This window comes from Uranotaenia lowii, chromosome 3 (genome assembly GCF_029784155.1).
Source record: "Uranotaenia lowii strain MFRU-FL chromosome 3, ASM2978415v1, whole genome shotgun sequence".
NCBI lineage: Eukaryota > Metazoa > Arthropoda > Insecta > Diptera > Culicidae > Uranotaenia > Uranotaenia lowii.
Genome location: NC_073693.1, coordinates 166,333,665 through 166,350,389, shown reverse-complemented (window position 1 = coordinate 166,350,389; position 16,725 = coordinate 166,333,665). Strand labels below are relative to the sequence as shown.

General features: G+C 34.0%; 1 protein-coding gene across 11 annotated transcripts in view; it reads right to left on the bottom strand.

The window, feature by feature from the left end:
* Positions 1-4,659: 4,659 nt before the first annotated feature.
* The window catches only part of LOC129758078 (protein P200-like), a 64,086-nt gene continuing 52,020 nt past the window's right edge, over positions 4,660-16,725 (bottom strand). For all 11 annotated transcript variants that reach the window (XM_055755510.1, XM_055755512.1, XM_055755511.1 and 8 more), the window contains 2 exons: positions 5,591-5,660; positions 4,660-5,532 (listed from right to left, as the gene is read on the bottom strand). In XM_055755510.1, coding sequence (XP_055611485.1) covers positions 5,459-5,532; positions 5,591-5,660 — 144 coding nt within the window. In that variant the 3' untranslated portion in view covers positions 4,660-5,458. The remainder of the gene's footprint in view (positions 5,533-5,590; positions 5,661-16,725) is intronic.

Here is a 16,725-nt window from a genome sequence, read left to right as displayed (position 1 = left end):
GAAAATGTATGTCAGTAGATAATCAACCGGCTGTTGCATCAAAAGTTTTAAAGATGATGAGACGTCAAATAGATGTAGATAGACAAAAAATATTAGCTTCACCCATAATTTTTTACGGAAATTTATAGCTTTTTTTCCACGTTTGCTCATATAAGTCCATATGACAAAAACAACAATTCTAGAAATTTTTAGTTTTGTTCTGTCTGACAAAATTTAACATCTTTTCTGTCACTAAAGCTGGTATAAGAAAAACATAAAGATGTGGCATACATTCAGGGGTAAAACTATCACTATCTGATATCATAAAACCAAATGTTTGGATGGCTGGAATTTTAATGTTAACAAACTTGTGATGCGAAATAATCATATTCCAACGTGGGCTTGAGATATAGCTCATTTGGCAAGTCTGTTGTCTCCTGAGCCGATGTCCGCGAGTTCGAGCCCAAGAGTAAACATCGAACACAGTTGTACCGGATAAGTTTTTCAATAACGATCCGTCAACTGCAACGTTGATAAAGTCGCGAATGCCATAAAGATGGTAAAACGACTATAATCGAAACAAAATAAAAAATAAAAATATTCCAACGTGTGAAAACGAGATTTACAAGGCGTTTTACTTTATTTGGTATTTGGTTGAATCTCAGATATTTTACTGAATTAAAAAAATTTTAAAAAAATGTCCGAAATTGTCCGAAAAATATTATTTCACCAATATCTAGTGTTGGTATAGAGAAATTGAATAAACATAAAGATTTCAATGATATCATAAGCCAATCTGTCATACTAGGTACAGTTTTTACGGCATCGAAAAATGTTTAAATTTGAATACCTGCTGTAAGATAATATCTTCGAACTAAAACTACACTAACATACTACGTACTACTACCGATTCTAAAAATCTTCAATGTTTTGTAGTTAAAAGAAAATGTATATCTGTTCCCAAAAGCTACCCTAAACAGTACTATGGAGGAAATGGTTTGCTTAATAAGTCCCGTACCCTGTTAAATACGGTGTATTTTTCCGACAGCGTCAGACTGTAATAAAGCGTGTTCAACAGGCAATTGAAATCGGTTTCAATCGATTTCGATTGGTAAATGGTTGTTCACTCAGCCAATGTTGTGATCGAAACGAATCCAATTGGCGTTCAATAAAGCCAATCGAAATCGATCGAAACCAATCGAAAACGATCAAGCTCAGAGGCAGGATTCGTTTCTATCGATTTCTATCACACTACCACACATGCAGTTGTTTACTGTCAAAAACAGCTGATTTGGTATGTTTTGGCAAAATTATGAGAAGAAATGACAGTGGTGTCATTCGATGCGGTGTTCTCTGTCGTGTGCTGAGTCGGTGGTGTTGTGCTTGTCGTGCTGAGTCGGCGGTGCTGTGTCAGTTGTGCTGGTCGGTGGTGCTCGTCGGTGGTGCTGTGTCAACCATTCTGGGTCGGTGGTGCTATGCAGGTATTCTGAGTCGGTGGTGCTGTGCCAGTGAAAGTGATGGCGGTCGATGTCGTGTCAGCGGTGCTGTTCTAGAAGTGCTCTGTTAATCGTCATCAGACATACAGAGCCCCTGCCCGGGGGGTGAAAAAAAACGACAGTTTTATGCGAAATTTAACTGTTAAAGAAACATACACACAAATTGAATAAACCATTCAATTAAAATTCTTTTTTGTTTATTATTATTTCTCATGCTTTCCTATCTCCCTATCGTAACCATCACCTGCGCTTCCACAAATTGACTTAATGCTCCTCCCATGCTACGTCTTTTGTTCCTTTTATGTTGCTTCCGACGCAGCCTCCTGCACCATAATTTGAGGAGAGCGTAGTTACGCGTTTTTTTTCTTCTTGTCCGGACTTTAAGGGGCCTCTCCCGCAGCATTCCCGCCTATGTGGGCAAATCCCGCAACTTCTGGGAGATGTCAGGGCTTTAAGTTCGATACCGCTATGACCTGGGGCAGGACCGTCGGGGTGATGTACCATCTCTATGGCGTTAGACACTGGCTGGAACCCTCTAAAATTTTCTCCTATTTTTTTTATTTGCATTTCTTTATCTGGTCAATCTATATAGGTTGACCATGCAATTCGTTTGCTCGCTACCTCGTCATTAAAAGTACACAGCTGAATTAGAAAATGACAACAACTAAGCGCATCAGTATTAGTGTCTGGCTGTTCATTCAGTAGCCTGATAGAAATCGATCGAAGTCAATTGGAAAAACAGCTGATCAGCTGTCAATCCATTTCAATTGATTTCGATTGAGTTCTGTTGAACACACCTATACTTATGCGGACTTACTTCAGTTTGTGTCCCGACTAAAAGTCCGAAATTTTGAATTACCACAGTTCATAGCCCTCGCCTGTCGAATCAAGCAAAACTAACTGTGGCGTCAAAGTTGCGCTACTGACCGCTAGATCGTGCTGTACACGATAAATTTATCTAGATCTGTTCGTTTTACAACCATCAGTATGTCCAAATGGTTTTCGGCTTTGAAGAAAAGCAGCAAATACGTTATTCCGGATGTTGGTTACTTTTGAAGACTGCATCTTACACTGCTGGACAAAAGTATTTAGCATTAATTAGCTTATTGCATTTAACCTAAGTAACTTTTATTAGAAATTGATGAAATTCACAATGTTTTACTCTGCTTCCATAACAAGAAGGGGAGAAAAAGATAGAATTCTCCATTTTCCGTTGAACAAAAGTATACGGAACTTTACAGCTAATTCTAATGATAATTTCTCTACCTAAATGGATTTAAAATCACTGTAGATGAATGAAACAAAGCCAAGTTTAATCAAGTTTTGTTTACCTTTAAACGGAATAGGTTGTTTTGGTTTATTTTATGATTTATAATGTTATTAGTTGTGAAGATTTCCATGTTAAAGTTATTTAAGCTGATTAAGTAATTTAAAGAAAATCAAATTTGTGAAACATTATCCAAAAACCTGCAGAATGTCTATAAACAAACAATTAATGCTAAAAATATAATAAAATATGTTTAAAAAATCCAAAAACCTCGACAGAAAGCTCAAAATTGGATGTTTTAGCAAGTAATTGAACACAGAAACGCGAATAATCATACAAGTTTTTAACATGAACACTTATTACTATCTTCCAAAAAGGGTTAAAACGATGCTGAATTTCAAGTAACAAAATCTTATTAAAAAAAGTATGAAAAGTTCGAATGCAGCCAAATATAATACTCAAGTTTATTTTAGAAAGCTTCTTATTAGTAAAGCAGTTTAACTAAATTTCATTCTTTCAATACCTCACTCTTTTTAAATGGGCATATCTTATTCAGATTTTGAAAAATTATCAAACTTTAATTCAAAACACACAACTGAGTAACATTAAAGTCGCTATTTGCAGTTTTATAAAAGCTATCACTCGCTATATGATTTTTTTCGAATTTTTCATTTTTTTCGTAACCAACGAAGTGGAATTAATTCGGAGCTTAAGGTTTATTTTTTAATGTAAATCTTTTTCATTCAAATCCAGCAACTCTTCAATCACATTTGGAGGTTTTTTTAAAAATATTTTCTAGAAAACTAGCATGACTTTACACTTTTGTTTTATTTTTTTATTATTATTATTATTTTTTTTTTTTTTGAAAACTTGCTAAATCGTTGAAATTTAAGCTTGTCGCTGGTGTTTTCTTGGTTTTCATTATATTTCGCTGTATTTTTTTATTTGTTCTAAGCCACACTCTTAAATATTTTAGAGACTATTTTTTTCTAATTTTGAATATCTTTAAATAACCTCAACAACTTGGAAAACTTAAATTTTGAGTCTGCCCAATTTAGTGTACTAAAAGCTTAAAAAAAAAGTTGATCAAATGACTTAGTTTCATTCATAAACAGTGCTTTTAAATCAATTTTGGCAAGGAAACGTGCCATTTGTCATGTGCTGAATACTTTTGTCCAACGAAAAATGGAGAATTTACCTTCTTCTTCCATTCATCTTATGGAAGCAGAATAAAGCATGAAAATTTCAGCTGGTTATAAAGGGAACATTTTATGGAATCTATCCCCTTAAAAATATGTTAATATCCCAATCTATTAAGAGTTATATTGAATAAATACGATAAGTTATCTAATGCCGAATACTACAGTGTATATTAAGATATTAACATACTCATAATCATAATGTTTGCTTTGTTGCTTATTTAAGCATTGTTATAATTTAAAATACGTTTGGCATTGCAATAATTAGAAATATCGATATAAAAACACCTTAGTGATTATTTTTTAATAAAATCCTCATTTTTATTTTTTCAAGGGAGTTTAACTTCCCTACAATAAAATCCTAAAACACTGTAGACGGAAATAAAACACCACCAGGTACACGGTGTCCTGATAAATCAGGATTTGTCCTAATTTTCGAAAGACCGTCCTGATTTTTTAAATTGTCCTGATTTTTGTAAAAAAGCTCTTTCATCTACAGAATTTTTCTGATTTTCTAAAAATATCTAAACTGTAATGGAATTTATAACTACTTGTTCATCGCCTTTATTTGTACAATTTATACACAATTTGTGGTGTCCTGGAGATCCTGAATTTTTCATCAAGTTGTCCTAATTTTTGTCAAAACGACCTTACATCCCCGCACTGAAACACCAAACGAAACCAAAAATTGTGACGTGTCATCGATTAACAACAGTGCTTACAACAGTGTGACTTTTTTATTATTTCAATTTCGCTGTTACAATAGGCATGCAGAATAACACTATTAATATTTCACTATAAGTATCATCCATTTTGAGTTGACAAAGTTTTTTTTGCGTTCATTTTGTGATTAAAGGATGCAGAATATCTGCTATATATAACTGGTAACAATGTATATGCGACTAACAAAAAGGCCTGCACTTAGGAGGAGTAAAATATACACAAAAAACAATAAACGTGGTAACTTAAACCTGATCTAAAAGGTATAGTATTAGAATATAAAAATACTATTTATCTGGACAGGATTAACAAATAAAATACAAAGAGATCAACTTAAATAAGAATACAGATATACAAGACGGTAGCAGTTGGCTTCAACCTGTTCAAATCCAGGTTGATTGAAAAACAAATATTTTACGAAGAAAAGTTACAGACACTTGAGCGAATTGGACAGAGAAGTCCGACATGTGCCGGTAAGTGAACCTAACTTAAGGCGGTTCGCAAAACAAATTTTCTTTCAGAGCTGCAGCACAACTTAGATGACGAGAAAGCTAAATTTGAAAAATTTGGCCGCTGTTTCGGTTGTCGCTCAAAAAAATTTCGATTCACCTGTCTGTTTCAGTCCTAGAAGAGGGATCAATGAAATTATCTAGATCAAACCCATTCTATTGTTATCATTTTTTTTTTTTTTTCATTTCACAGTCTAGAAAAACATTGATCTTCGCAACCAACTGTATTGGTTGCCGTAGGAAACACTTCTATTGTTTGGGTCCTAACACAAGGGAATCGCCACCGGTTCACTCCTCGTTGGGGCCGAATGTGTCGTCTGATGACTTTTTGCCTTTACTTCCTTTCGGGACTGTCACCACATCTGGAAAACAGCATATCATAAGAAATCAAAATTACTACAATTTTAATGCTACACTCACCATCGGCTGATTTATTATCTCTATCATCCAATTTCACCAACGAAAGTTTCATTTTTCCACTGAGCACAACCTAAAAATAATGGAAAAGGTTAGTTTTCAATTTTAGCAAAATTTATGTATAGTTGTTATCCCAAAGCATGGACGTAGCGGAACATAAAATTGATGTTGAGGTAGCATTCATGTGTCTGAATTGTTATTTTAATCCCATCCTCAGGTTGAACAAAAACTGATTGAACGAATATTTCAATGTATTATGAAACCCAACCCTTGTACACCAGAGATCTGGTTAAATTTATGTTGGCTCTTACAATAAAGATCCTTCCATGGCTGGACAGGTCTGTCACGTTTATGATGTAAAGGCTCATCAACAGTCCGCGTGAAATTAATCATGAAGAATTTTCATTTAGTTAATAGCTCGATAACGTAACATAACTATAGTTGTAACTATAGATTTTATAACATGGAAGAATCAATGAGGTTTATAAGGTCAATTTAGAGTTCACATAAAAATTTTTCGTTGAAAATTCAATAACGCGACACGACTAGGATTTGTGACATGGTGGAAATGATGGGCAATTGTTGAAAGCTGAAAGAGCCACTAAAATTATTTTTAATTTAATTATCTCAAAAGAGGATTTTAACCTCTAGGCGGATTGGAATTTCATCTTTCAACATTCCAACATTCATTTCGATTCCAGCATGATACAAAACCTAGTAACCTAGTAAGTTTGATAACGATTCAACAATCCCAATGATTATTTGGATGCAAAAATAAAATAATTAAAAATATAAAAACAAGATTGCACAAACTACCTTGATCTAAACTTGATCACTTGTTCATTGAAATTCAGGTCTGAATATTAAATTTAAAATTAAATTAAATCCATTTCGGATGTTCTGGTTCCATATAAACATAAACCAAATTGTATTTAAAGATCGTATTTCAGATTCTGTATTTAGTTTAGGATTCTTGATATTCAGTTCGAATAATCATCAGGAATTAGAAATGAAAAACTGCTTTTAAATCATTAATCTAATTTGGTTTTGCATTTCATATCAAATTTGAATCATGTTTTTCGAAAATAAAATGCATTTTCAATGTTTTGATAATAGTTTTCCGAATATAAAAACAGAGAAATTTTATTCTATATTAAAATTTTAAGTTCTTAAACTAAGTTTTAACTTGTGAATTTACAACCAACATAAATTTTTTGAGAAATTCAAGAAATCATGAACTTAAAAATTTTCTTGTGAATTCAATTTCCAGATTTAATTTTTTTTATTCAAATAAGTTTGTACAGTACACAGAATTCAGTTGAAAATCACAAATATAAACTAGAATTTAATCCTTCGTTACATAGGGGAGAATGAGGATACTTGATCCCTGGGGATACTTGATTCCTTAGCTATATCTCGAAACTGGAATGTCTTACAAAGATCAAATGTTCTAGAAAAATGTGCCAAAATGAACAAAATAACAATGCTTGTAGTTTATTATTATTATTATTAATTTTCTCTTAATTATAAACAATAGCGCCTTTAAGTATGCAATGTTATAAGCGTTGAGACAAAGTTATAGAATTTTCTTCTTATGCCTGCTATAAATTGTGAAATAAGAACAAACATGACCAAAATAGTCAATTAACATTATATCTTGGGGTTTTGTTTGATTTTTATACAAGGATTAAGGCTTCCTGAATAAAAGATCAAGTCTCCTTCAATAGGGGATCAAGTCTCCCCTAACTTCAGAAAAATCGCATTTTTTTTACTCCTACGAAAATGCTTCTAGTTCATCAACGGGTCCAATTATCATTATAATTTTTGGAGCATAGAAACTTGAAGTTACAAGCTTTCAGAAAATGTCAAAGACGGCGAGTTGCTAAATTTTTCCAAAAAGATATGGTGAAAGTAAGAAAAGGGGATCAAGTATCCCCACTCTCCCCTAAAGTAACAAATTTGCAACAATTAATGTATGAAGAAAGTGAAAAATCGTATTTTATTTTAATTTTTTTTCTCGATGTAGTCATCATTTTGAACTGTTTAAAATGATTTTTAAGGAAAAATAAAAAATCATGAAATGAGGGGTTAAGTTATTTTTTTAAGTTTTGTTTCATGAAAAATCCCTTATTGTATAAGAAAAAATCATCCACAAGATTTTCATTACGCAATTGATTTTTTATGAAAAATATTTGCTGTTAAAGAAACACGTAGGGTAAGTGAGCCTACTTTCGCTATATCATGTAAGAGGTTTTTAGCTTTCATATTAATAGGCCGAATCATTAATTCTTAGATGTACAATTTTCTGGTAACTAAGTTTAAATTTTTTTTTCTGAACTCTGTTATGGTTTAAAATAATCATTTCAAGCTTGAATTTACAAAAAATATCATGTTTTATAAAGTGTGTCAATGTTCCTAATTTGGCACTAATTGATCCTAATGTTAACATATGTGTGTCCCTAATGTTAACATATGAGGAAAAACGTATCCGCGTACCCAACATTTGTTCCTGATTTTGCTTATGGGTCTGTTTTTTAATACTTTAATGAGAACAATCTCAAAACTCACCTTTTTATATATTTTACAACGTTTTTGGAATATGAATAAAGAAATAAGGACTATTTAAATCCTACACAATATTCCTTTACGCTAATTTTCAAGAAACTAGTGGACGTGAGCTTATTAAAATTCAAACTTTATCTTTTCAAATGGATATATTTATTATATTTCAAAAAATAGAAAATTCATTGTAATGGATACAAATAATATACAGTCAAACAGAGCATCATGCAACAGCATGGTTCGATGCAACGTTTGTGTATCACAACACTTATTTAAATGTTGTTTTAGTATAATGTAATAAAATTAACATTTAATGAGAACAAAACGATGATGCCATAGTTTCTCACGTCGTGAGATAGTTTTTTGAAGTTTTTGATTTTCATAGAAAATTTGAAAAATCGAAATTTTTACATTTGTTAATACCGTAAAAAACTTTACACAGTATGAGGGATTGGCTTATCACCTACACACTTTATATTCATTTTATTATCCTATATCAACACTGATGGTGTATAAATATTTTCGGACAATCATTTAATTTTTTTTAAACAAATATTTTAAAAATTCCGATAGCAGTCTGGGCTAAAATGCATCGAATATCGTTTTAAATTTTGTTGTAGTATTTTTTTTCCCTAAATGTATACAGCACCCTTATGCAATTTTTCATTCAAAACAAATGTTTTTGCAACTTGTTTTGAAAATTTAAAAATAACTGGTGAAACCAATTATTTTTCTGACTACGTTTATTTGATGTCCCATTAACCTTAAAACTTTTGATGTACAAGCGGTATGATTATCTGTGAACATCAGGTTTTAAGAAGCTATTGAAATGGAAAAGTGTTGCATGATGCCCCAGGTGGCTGCACAAAACGTATTGAATTTAGATTTTTTTTTAAATTTTTCCTTTCGATTATGTTCTCGTTGAGAAGCTCTCTGTAACTTGATAGTTTCCTTTCCTGTCGCGTATGGTGCGTTCTTTACAACCTGGCGAAAATATTTTCTCAACATTTATAGCTTTAAGATACACTGAAGTAAAAAAAATCATGTTTAATTAACTCAAAACAGTTGATTTTAACAGGTCGTTGAAAAGTAAGTTAAAACACAATTCAACCAACCAAATTTATTTCAAATACATTCTGTGACTTTGATATAGTTTGGAAAACTTTGACTATGTCCACAATTAGGAACACATTGAAAATAGTGTTCCTAATTGTAGACATAAGCTTTTTTTAGTTTTTACACGAAAAAAACATGGTTCTAACATTCTTATTACTAAATCATGATAAAAAAACTCGACGAAAAATTTCAAAAAAATCGGATGACAAATTCAGCTTTTATCTTCCATTTCTAAATAGGTGTTTTTTAAGAAATTTGCTAACAATTCGTTTCGATTTGGACATACTTTGAAACAATCCGGATTTCACGAGAAATCCTGTGAGTTAGAAAACTAATTTGTTTTTAAAAAGAAAGTTTACATGATCCATTACATTATCATATTTTTTATAATTGTGATAAGTGAAAAATAAAGTCAAAAACAGTCAAAATCGAACGGTAAGTTAACATTAGGCACACATGCCAAATTAGGAACACTTACCCCACCTGATTTTCACTTAAGAAATCTGCATAAAATTTTATATTTTCGTGGTGTATAAGGTATTTCCCGACTTGTCAACCGAACAGCTGATTTCTCATGTTTACAATTTTCGGCACCTGGTGGTAGGGTAAAAATAACAACAACACTACGCATGTTCAATGGCGGGATAGTAACGAAACCAAATTGGCGGTGCAATAGTTATGCATAACCATGGTTTTGCAAAGTTCTTAACTTTTTAAACTACCTAAAATTAAATAATTGTAGACATGAAATACTTTGAAGGTAATATTGATGTTATGTAATGTTAATTTAAAAAAAAAAGTTCTTTCGAAGAAATGATTGAACAGTGCAAATCTCTCAAGTTCAAAATGGCGACCAGTAGGTGTTTACAAATATCAAAACAAAAACAAAAAGCTACCCTACCACCATCTGTCTCAGGAAATGCTCTATTGTTAATTATCAATATGGCAGTTTCAAATTGCAAACTAAAAACATAAATTTGGTTAAAGTTTGCATCAAGAAAGTTCTATCTCTTACTTTCATTTTTGAAAATTTGATTTATATTCATCGATGGTTGAAATCTTCGAATTTGCAAAAGAGTTTGGAAGATTGAGATTGTTCGATTTGAGCATGAATTTAGTTTTTTTTAAAAGAAATTGAAGGCTCTCCAAAAAAAAAATCGATGCTCTAATCAAACAAGTTTAATCTATCAACTCTTAGGAATAAACTGAAAGATTTTATTCATCGATGAAAGCGAATTCCATAATTTGTTACTTAAGGTTTCATTATAAAAAATTTGATCACCGTTGATATTTAGGTCAAATTTTTTCAAGTAACGATTTGATACGATCACAAATTTTGTAAAAGAAGAACTTAAAAATGAATAATCATATCATCAATCATCAATTTCGGTTTAATTTTTTTTAATTGGTACATTGTTGAGCAAAAACTCAAAGATAAAAATCAGTCACAGACCCAGTGCAGTGATGTTTAAAGATGAGTTTAAGGAAAGGACGTTTCGAGCAGCGTTAGCTAATTGATCGGCAGAAGTTAAACCAGCAGTGGTGAAAACACTAGAGAATTTTCGGGAAAATTTTTCGGGATCCGAACTTGCCGTTTCGCCCTCCAGGAACATGGTCGTTAGTAGTCCAAATTATCTCCGCTGATTTTTTACATGTTTCCAAAACGATTTAGGACTTTTCTTGAAGTTTCGTTGCAGTCGCGTCATATAGTTCCTGTAGCATTTTTATACGAAGAATTTAGTTTACGGTATTGGTCTTTAGAGCTTTCTGATTTGTCATTAGGTCATTAGTAACCCAGGGAGCTCTAGAATTTCCAGTTACCAAACGTTTCGGAACATGACGATCAATAGTATAAATTGATGATGTTTGAAAATGTTTCTTCCGCGGCGTTGGGATCCGTAAACTCAGTTTCCCAATCTATAAAGTCTAGCACACCAGAGATAACTGTAAAGTCTGCGTTTTTATAATCATGGTAGAAAGCAATTGGTTTATGAGAAGAAAAATCCGAGCCAGAAACCTCAATCGTGATAAGTAAAGCGGGATGATGCCGAACCAATTTGACCAAAGGCAATTGTTGACGTACTAACTTTTTCATTAGCGAAACTAGGATCAAGCATACAACCGTTTTCATTTTCTACGCAATTAATCTGGCGGAGAGTGGCTGTGCTTAAGGAGTTTAAAATAATTTCAGTCGGTACCGAGAAAAACTTTCTTGACTTCATCAAGAAAATATCTTTGAAAACCAATATGAGGCGCTTTTGATAATGAATTTCTAGATAGTTTTTTCAGTGTTAAATACTACTGAATCTATTTTACAAACGATTTACCAAAAAAAACCTAAAACTTTATCGCTTACCACTGAAATGAGTCTGATCTCTAAGAAGGTTAGTTGACAACGTAATATTCGTTAAACATTTGTACATCAATTCTGAAAGTATAGTATAACTTTTTATTTAGAATTTTTTGATTTTCAGGTCAAAACATTACAATTTTTTTATGGCACCTTGTGCCAACCTGATCTTTCACTCATTTGTTTTAATCGGAATTTAGGTTTTATATTGTTTATTCGATTGTGGAAATTTATTGAAGATTATTGTTACCCCGAACATGCTATGTCTTAAATAATGTTTTTTGTAATCGTTCATGACATTTCATTTGTAGTTCTGTATAAATTGTGCGTTTTAAATCCAGTTATTAAGTTTTACTTAAAAAGTGCTTTGCTTTGAAGGATGGATGTCACATTTTTAATATTTTTAAGCTATTTTTTTTTAAAAAAAGGTGTCAATTTCTCAATGAATAAAAAACGTGAGATCTTACTAGGGGGGATAGGGGGGATTATGAGAAATCTTACTTTGTCTTACCAGGGGGGAGGTAAGGTTAAAAATTGTTACCGTACACACGTACTGGTAGCAATCGTTGTAAATTTGTAGAACCCATCCCATGTATATATTTAATTAATTAAAATTAAAATTGTATTTTTAAGGCTCCTTTTTTTTGACAAGTTAGGTACATTGTAAATAGTTGTATGGTGTCTGATAGGAAGCTTAATTGATCATGTCCGTTGTCCATCCCTAATTCTCACTCCTACCCCTCAACACTGAGCGCACGATAAATAAGCGTAACGCACCATAACTCGTGCGCTCAAAATAAAGATGACGTGGACATGACAGCTGAAGTTCCGGAGAAGAAGAAGGAAGGAGAGAAAGCTGCGAAGAAGAGATCCGTTGGGCATTCTAAGTTTGGCTACGATCGAGGACGGTGCGTCGTTGTCCAAGATCCAGAGTGCAAGTTCGGTGACCGCGTGGAAGTGTTGGCCGAAATCCATCAGACGAACCGTTTTGGGAGGGTCGCCAATTGCCTCCCATAAATCGGATTCCGGTCAAGTGGCCCAGAAAGACGACCTTGTCAAGCGGTCCGAACCCTAAGAACACCATCAAGCCGAACCACGCCATCCAGCAAAATCCAAACTGCGCACCGTCCTGCAGATCCAAGCGGCACGCCGTCCGTTACCATACGGCCAGCCGTCTAGACAAACAGAGCGACACGCCGTCCGTCACCATACGGCAAGCCGCCTTGTCAAACCGAGCGGCACGCTGTCTAGCCGAACCAGATAGCACGCCGTCCAGCCAGATCGAACAACCACGTGGTCCCGATAATCCGAGCGACTCTCTTCGTCCAGCCGAACCAAGCGGCCAATCGTCCAGCCGAACCCGGCGATACGTCGTCAAGCCGAACCAGGCGGCGCGCTGTTTGGTCCTACTATCCGGAAACGCCGACGAACCGAACCGGGGAGCTCCCTATCCAGCGGAACCGAGCAGCACGCCGTCCAGCCGAACCAGGCGGCCCGCTGCTTCACTCCATCCGGGGACGCCATCTATCCAAGCCATCCGGGTACATCGTCCAGACAAGCCGGGGGGTCCACCCACCAACCAAGGTAACAAACACCCTCCTTTTTTTATTAAGTGGCCTCCGGCTTTGGCTGTCGACCAAGCCCAGACCCAGCAACCTAACCTCAAACCAGGCCCGTGCGAAGGACTCGCCCATGGGGGGGGGTTTTCGAAATTCAAATTTAGCTAGAATTACCAACAATACTAAAACACACAATAAATAAGGCACAGTGTGTTTCGTAGGAGGACTTTAAGAAAAAAATTACTGTAACGCTAATTCACTTGCAATAACGCTTGCATTTCCACCAATAGTTAAAATATGTGGTCGGTGACCCCCCATCCAAAATATATTTTGAATTTTTTTCTATTTGAAATGTTTAAAAAATATACATTTTAAGTGTTTACCAATTTCAGTGGTGTTAATTCTTTAATTTTAATATGGTTATTTCAAATTTAAAATAAAAACATTGGTAAAAATTTCGGCTAAATTTCGGATCTAAAACACCTTCTCTTCTATAAAAAGATAAAATTTTAAAATTTTTGGAAGACATTTTTTAGCAAAAACTTCATAGAAATGTCATAACTTATTTCTAAAATTCAATTGATCATTCAAGTAAGCGAACTTCTCGAAATCTACGAAAAAATTTGATTTATTCTTTAAAAATATTTCAAATATAATAACAAAAAAAAACATTTTTAAAATTCGTTTAAAATCTTTTATTTTTCAGAATTGGGAAAGCGTTTTCGCAGAAGTCAAAATGACTTACAGTTTTGGGGAAAATCCCTCCATTATTTTTTTTTAATTTTTGAAACTTTATTAGAAAAGTTCAGAGTTTTCTAAAATAATTCTAATTTTAGAATTTACCAATTTTCAAAAGTTGAAAGGCACCAAAATTAATTATAATTTGCTCTTAAATTCTTACACCTTAATTAAATGTGAATTTTGTGGCCTTGTGTAATTTATAAAAATCGTTATAAAGTCGAGTTGAGTATTTAGAAGAACAATATACACAAATTCAAGTTGATGTTTAAATTGGATGGATTCTTTAAGAATATTTCATATTATTATTTAATTTGTTATGATATAATAGTTTTTTTTATTCTCAAAGTGATTTGAAAGAACGTTATGGTTAAACTTGTTTAGATACATGTCTTAATAAAAGCCAATTTCAAAGATGAGAAATTGTTTTGTATTAAATTGTACTGTCGCAGAATGAAATGTCTTAGGCCTAGAGTGATGTAGGAGTAAATTCCGCCGGAGGCGAGAAAATTTTGCGACATGGTTATTAATACTTATTTATAAACACCTTTTTGGATGAAGTAATTTCTTGTTACTACGGTAAATTCATTTCTTGAACTGAGAAATTTTACTAGGAAAAAATCTCCATGGGGGGGGTAAACCCCTAAAACCCCCCCCGTTCGCACGGCCTTGCCTCAAACCCATGAAGCCCATCATGTGGCTAACTCAACTTGCCCGGGGGATCATCTGCAGCAGATCGGCCGCACCGTAATCCCTTTCCCTTTTATGTTTTTTTGTTTGTTTAAAAAAAAAACTTAAATAAAATAATGTAAAATCTAAAATATACAAATTTACTTCTTTCGAGCCGATATACCTCGGAAGTTCTGGGGGGAATTTTCTGGGGCGCGGTCCCTCTTCCTAGTGACCTTTTGTTGAGCCATCGCTTTGCAGCGCCGACCCTGAGTGTTCGGGCCGCCTGAGCTAGTCGATCGTAACAAAATTTAAAAAATAGTGCTTACGTAATTAGTGAATGGCCCCCCATAGTCTGAACTAAAAACCTGGCTAGTGAAGGACCTCTCGTTCAACCATGTTTCGGTCAGAGCAATAACATCATAGCTGCAGTTATCGACGAAATAAGATTTTTTCACACGAACTGTAAGTGGGCCTAAATATATCGCAAAGCAGTCATTTGTGATAGTGAATGGTGTAGACTGAATAAGTTATCTGTCAGTGTCCCTAAATGCTATGTAATAACCTTCCATCGAAAAAAATCACCCATTCTACACGAATATAGCATCGATCATCAGCATCTTAAAAGGGTATTGGAAGTTGACGATCTAGGTGTTACCCTTGATGCACAGCTCACGTTCAACAGCCATCGAACAACCGTCATAAATAAAGCCAATCGACAACTTGGTTTCATTTCAAAAATAGCACGAGAATTTACTGATCCGCTGTGCTTGAAGTCGCTGTACTGTGCACTCGTCCGGTCCATAATAGAACATGCTGCAATCATCTGGGCCCCCTACCAGCTGTGTTGGATCCTACGAATTGAGCGCATACAAAAGCGTTTTCTAAGATTCGCCCTACGACATCTGCCATGGCACCATCCTGAGGATCTTCCCGCTTATCCTAATCGCTGCCAGCTTTTGGGTATTGAAACACTGGAACGCCGCCGAAGGATTCAACAAGCAACATTCGTCGCTAAAGTATTGAACGGTGAGGTCCAGTCACCACACTTGCTGGAAATGATATGCTTTAGTGCGCCATTAAGGACCTTACGATCTCACTCGCTGCTATCAACTCGAGTCCACCGAACATCCTACGGCTATAATGAGCCATTGAGTGCGATGATGCGAGTATTCCAGGACGCTGAACATTTGCATCAGTTTAATCAACCTGTTAGTCGATTTATTCGTCGTGTTCGTCAGTCCAGTCTATTTAATTCTATCTGATCTGTTTTTTATATATATATTAGAATTCATTTAAACAAATATGTTCGATGAATAAATGAAATAATAATAATAATAATAATAATTTGAAAAACGATAGATTTTTCTAATAGGTACTGTATTTCCCTCGCCAAGAACACAATGAAAACTCTCCCAGCCGGAGAATATTTTCTGGACCATCTACCTATTCTAGGTTCAAAGTTATATCATTGTCAGAATCGGGTAAAAACAGTATATCTGCCTTTCTTCAATTCCTTCGATAATTTTTCCCCTAGAGTTAGGCACCACTATTAACATTTCTCCGAATAGGAGTGGGTGATGGAAAAGGTAATAACGGCGGTTGGAAAAATCGAGAAAATATATGAAAAGCAAAGAATAGTTATTTTATGCTCAAAATGGTGGAAGCACAACTGAATGATTGAAAATCATGAATATTTTCTTCGACAATTTGTTTAAAATTGTTCAACGGATAAATCAAGCATAAGTTTACTTTTTTGGATGAAGCAGTTGGCGTTGAGGACCAAAATATGAGAAAATGGTGCGAAATAAGAATAGTACCACTTATATTTTTCTACGAAAATCGAAATTATTTCTTAAAACTCCATCAAGCATTATCGGAAAGTACAGCATTATTCTGATTATCGGACCAAGAAATTCACTTTTTAGTGAACTTGATGTCAAAAATCAATAAAAGATCTCAATTCCGATTAACTGCAAGGTAGTGCTGCCATATACATCTTAAAACTGAAGAATAGTGTTTGACTGATTAAAATTATAAATATTTTTGAATCGGAAGCCTGTTTTTGGATTTAAATTCCTTAGTGCTAAAGAAAAATCTGTTAAATACCCCTTCCAAACTTGTTTGTTGGAATACTGGAATAC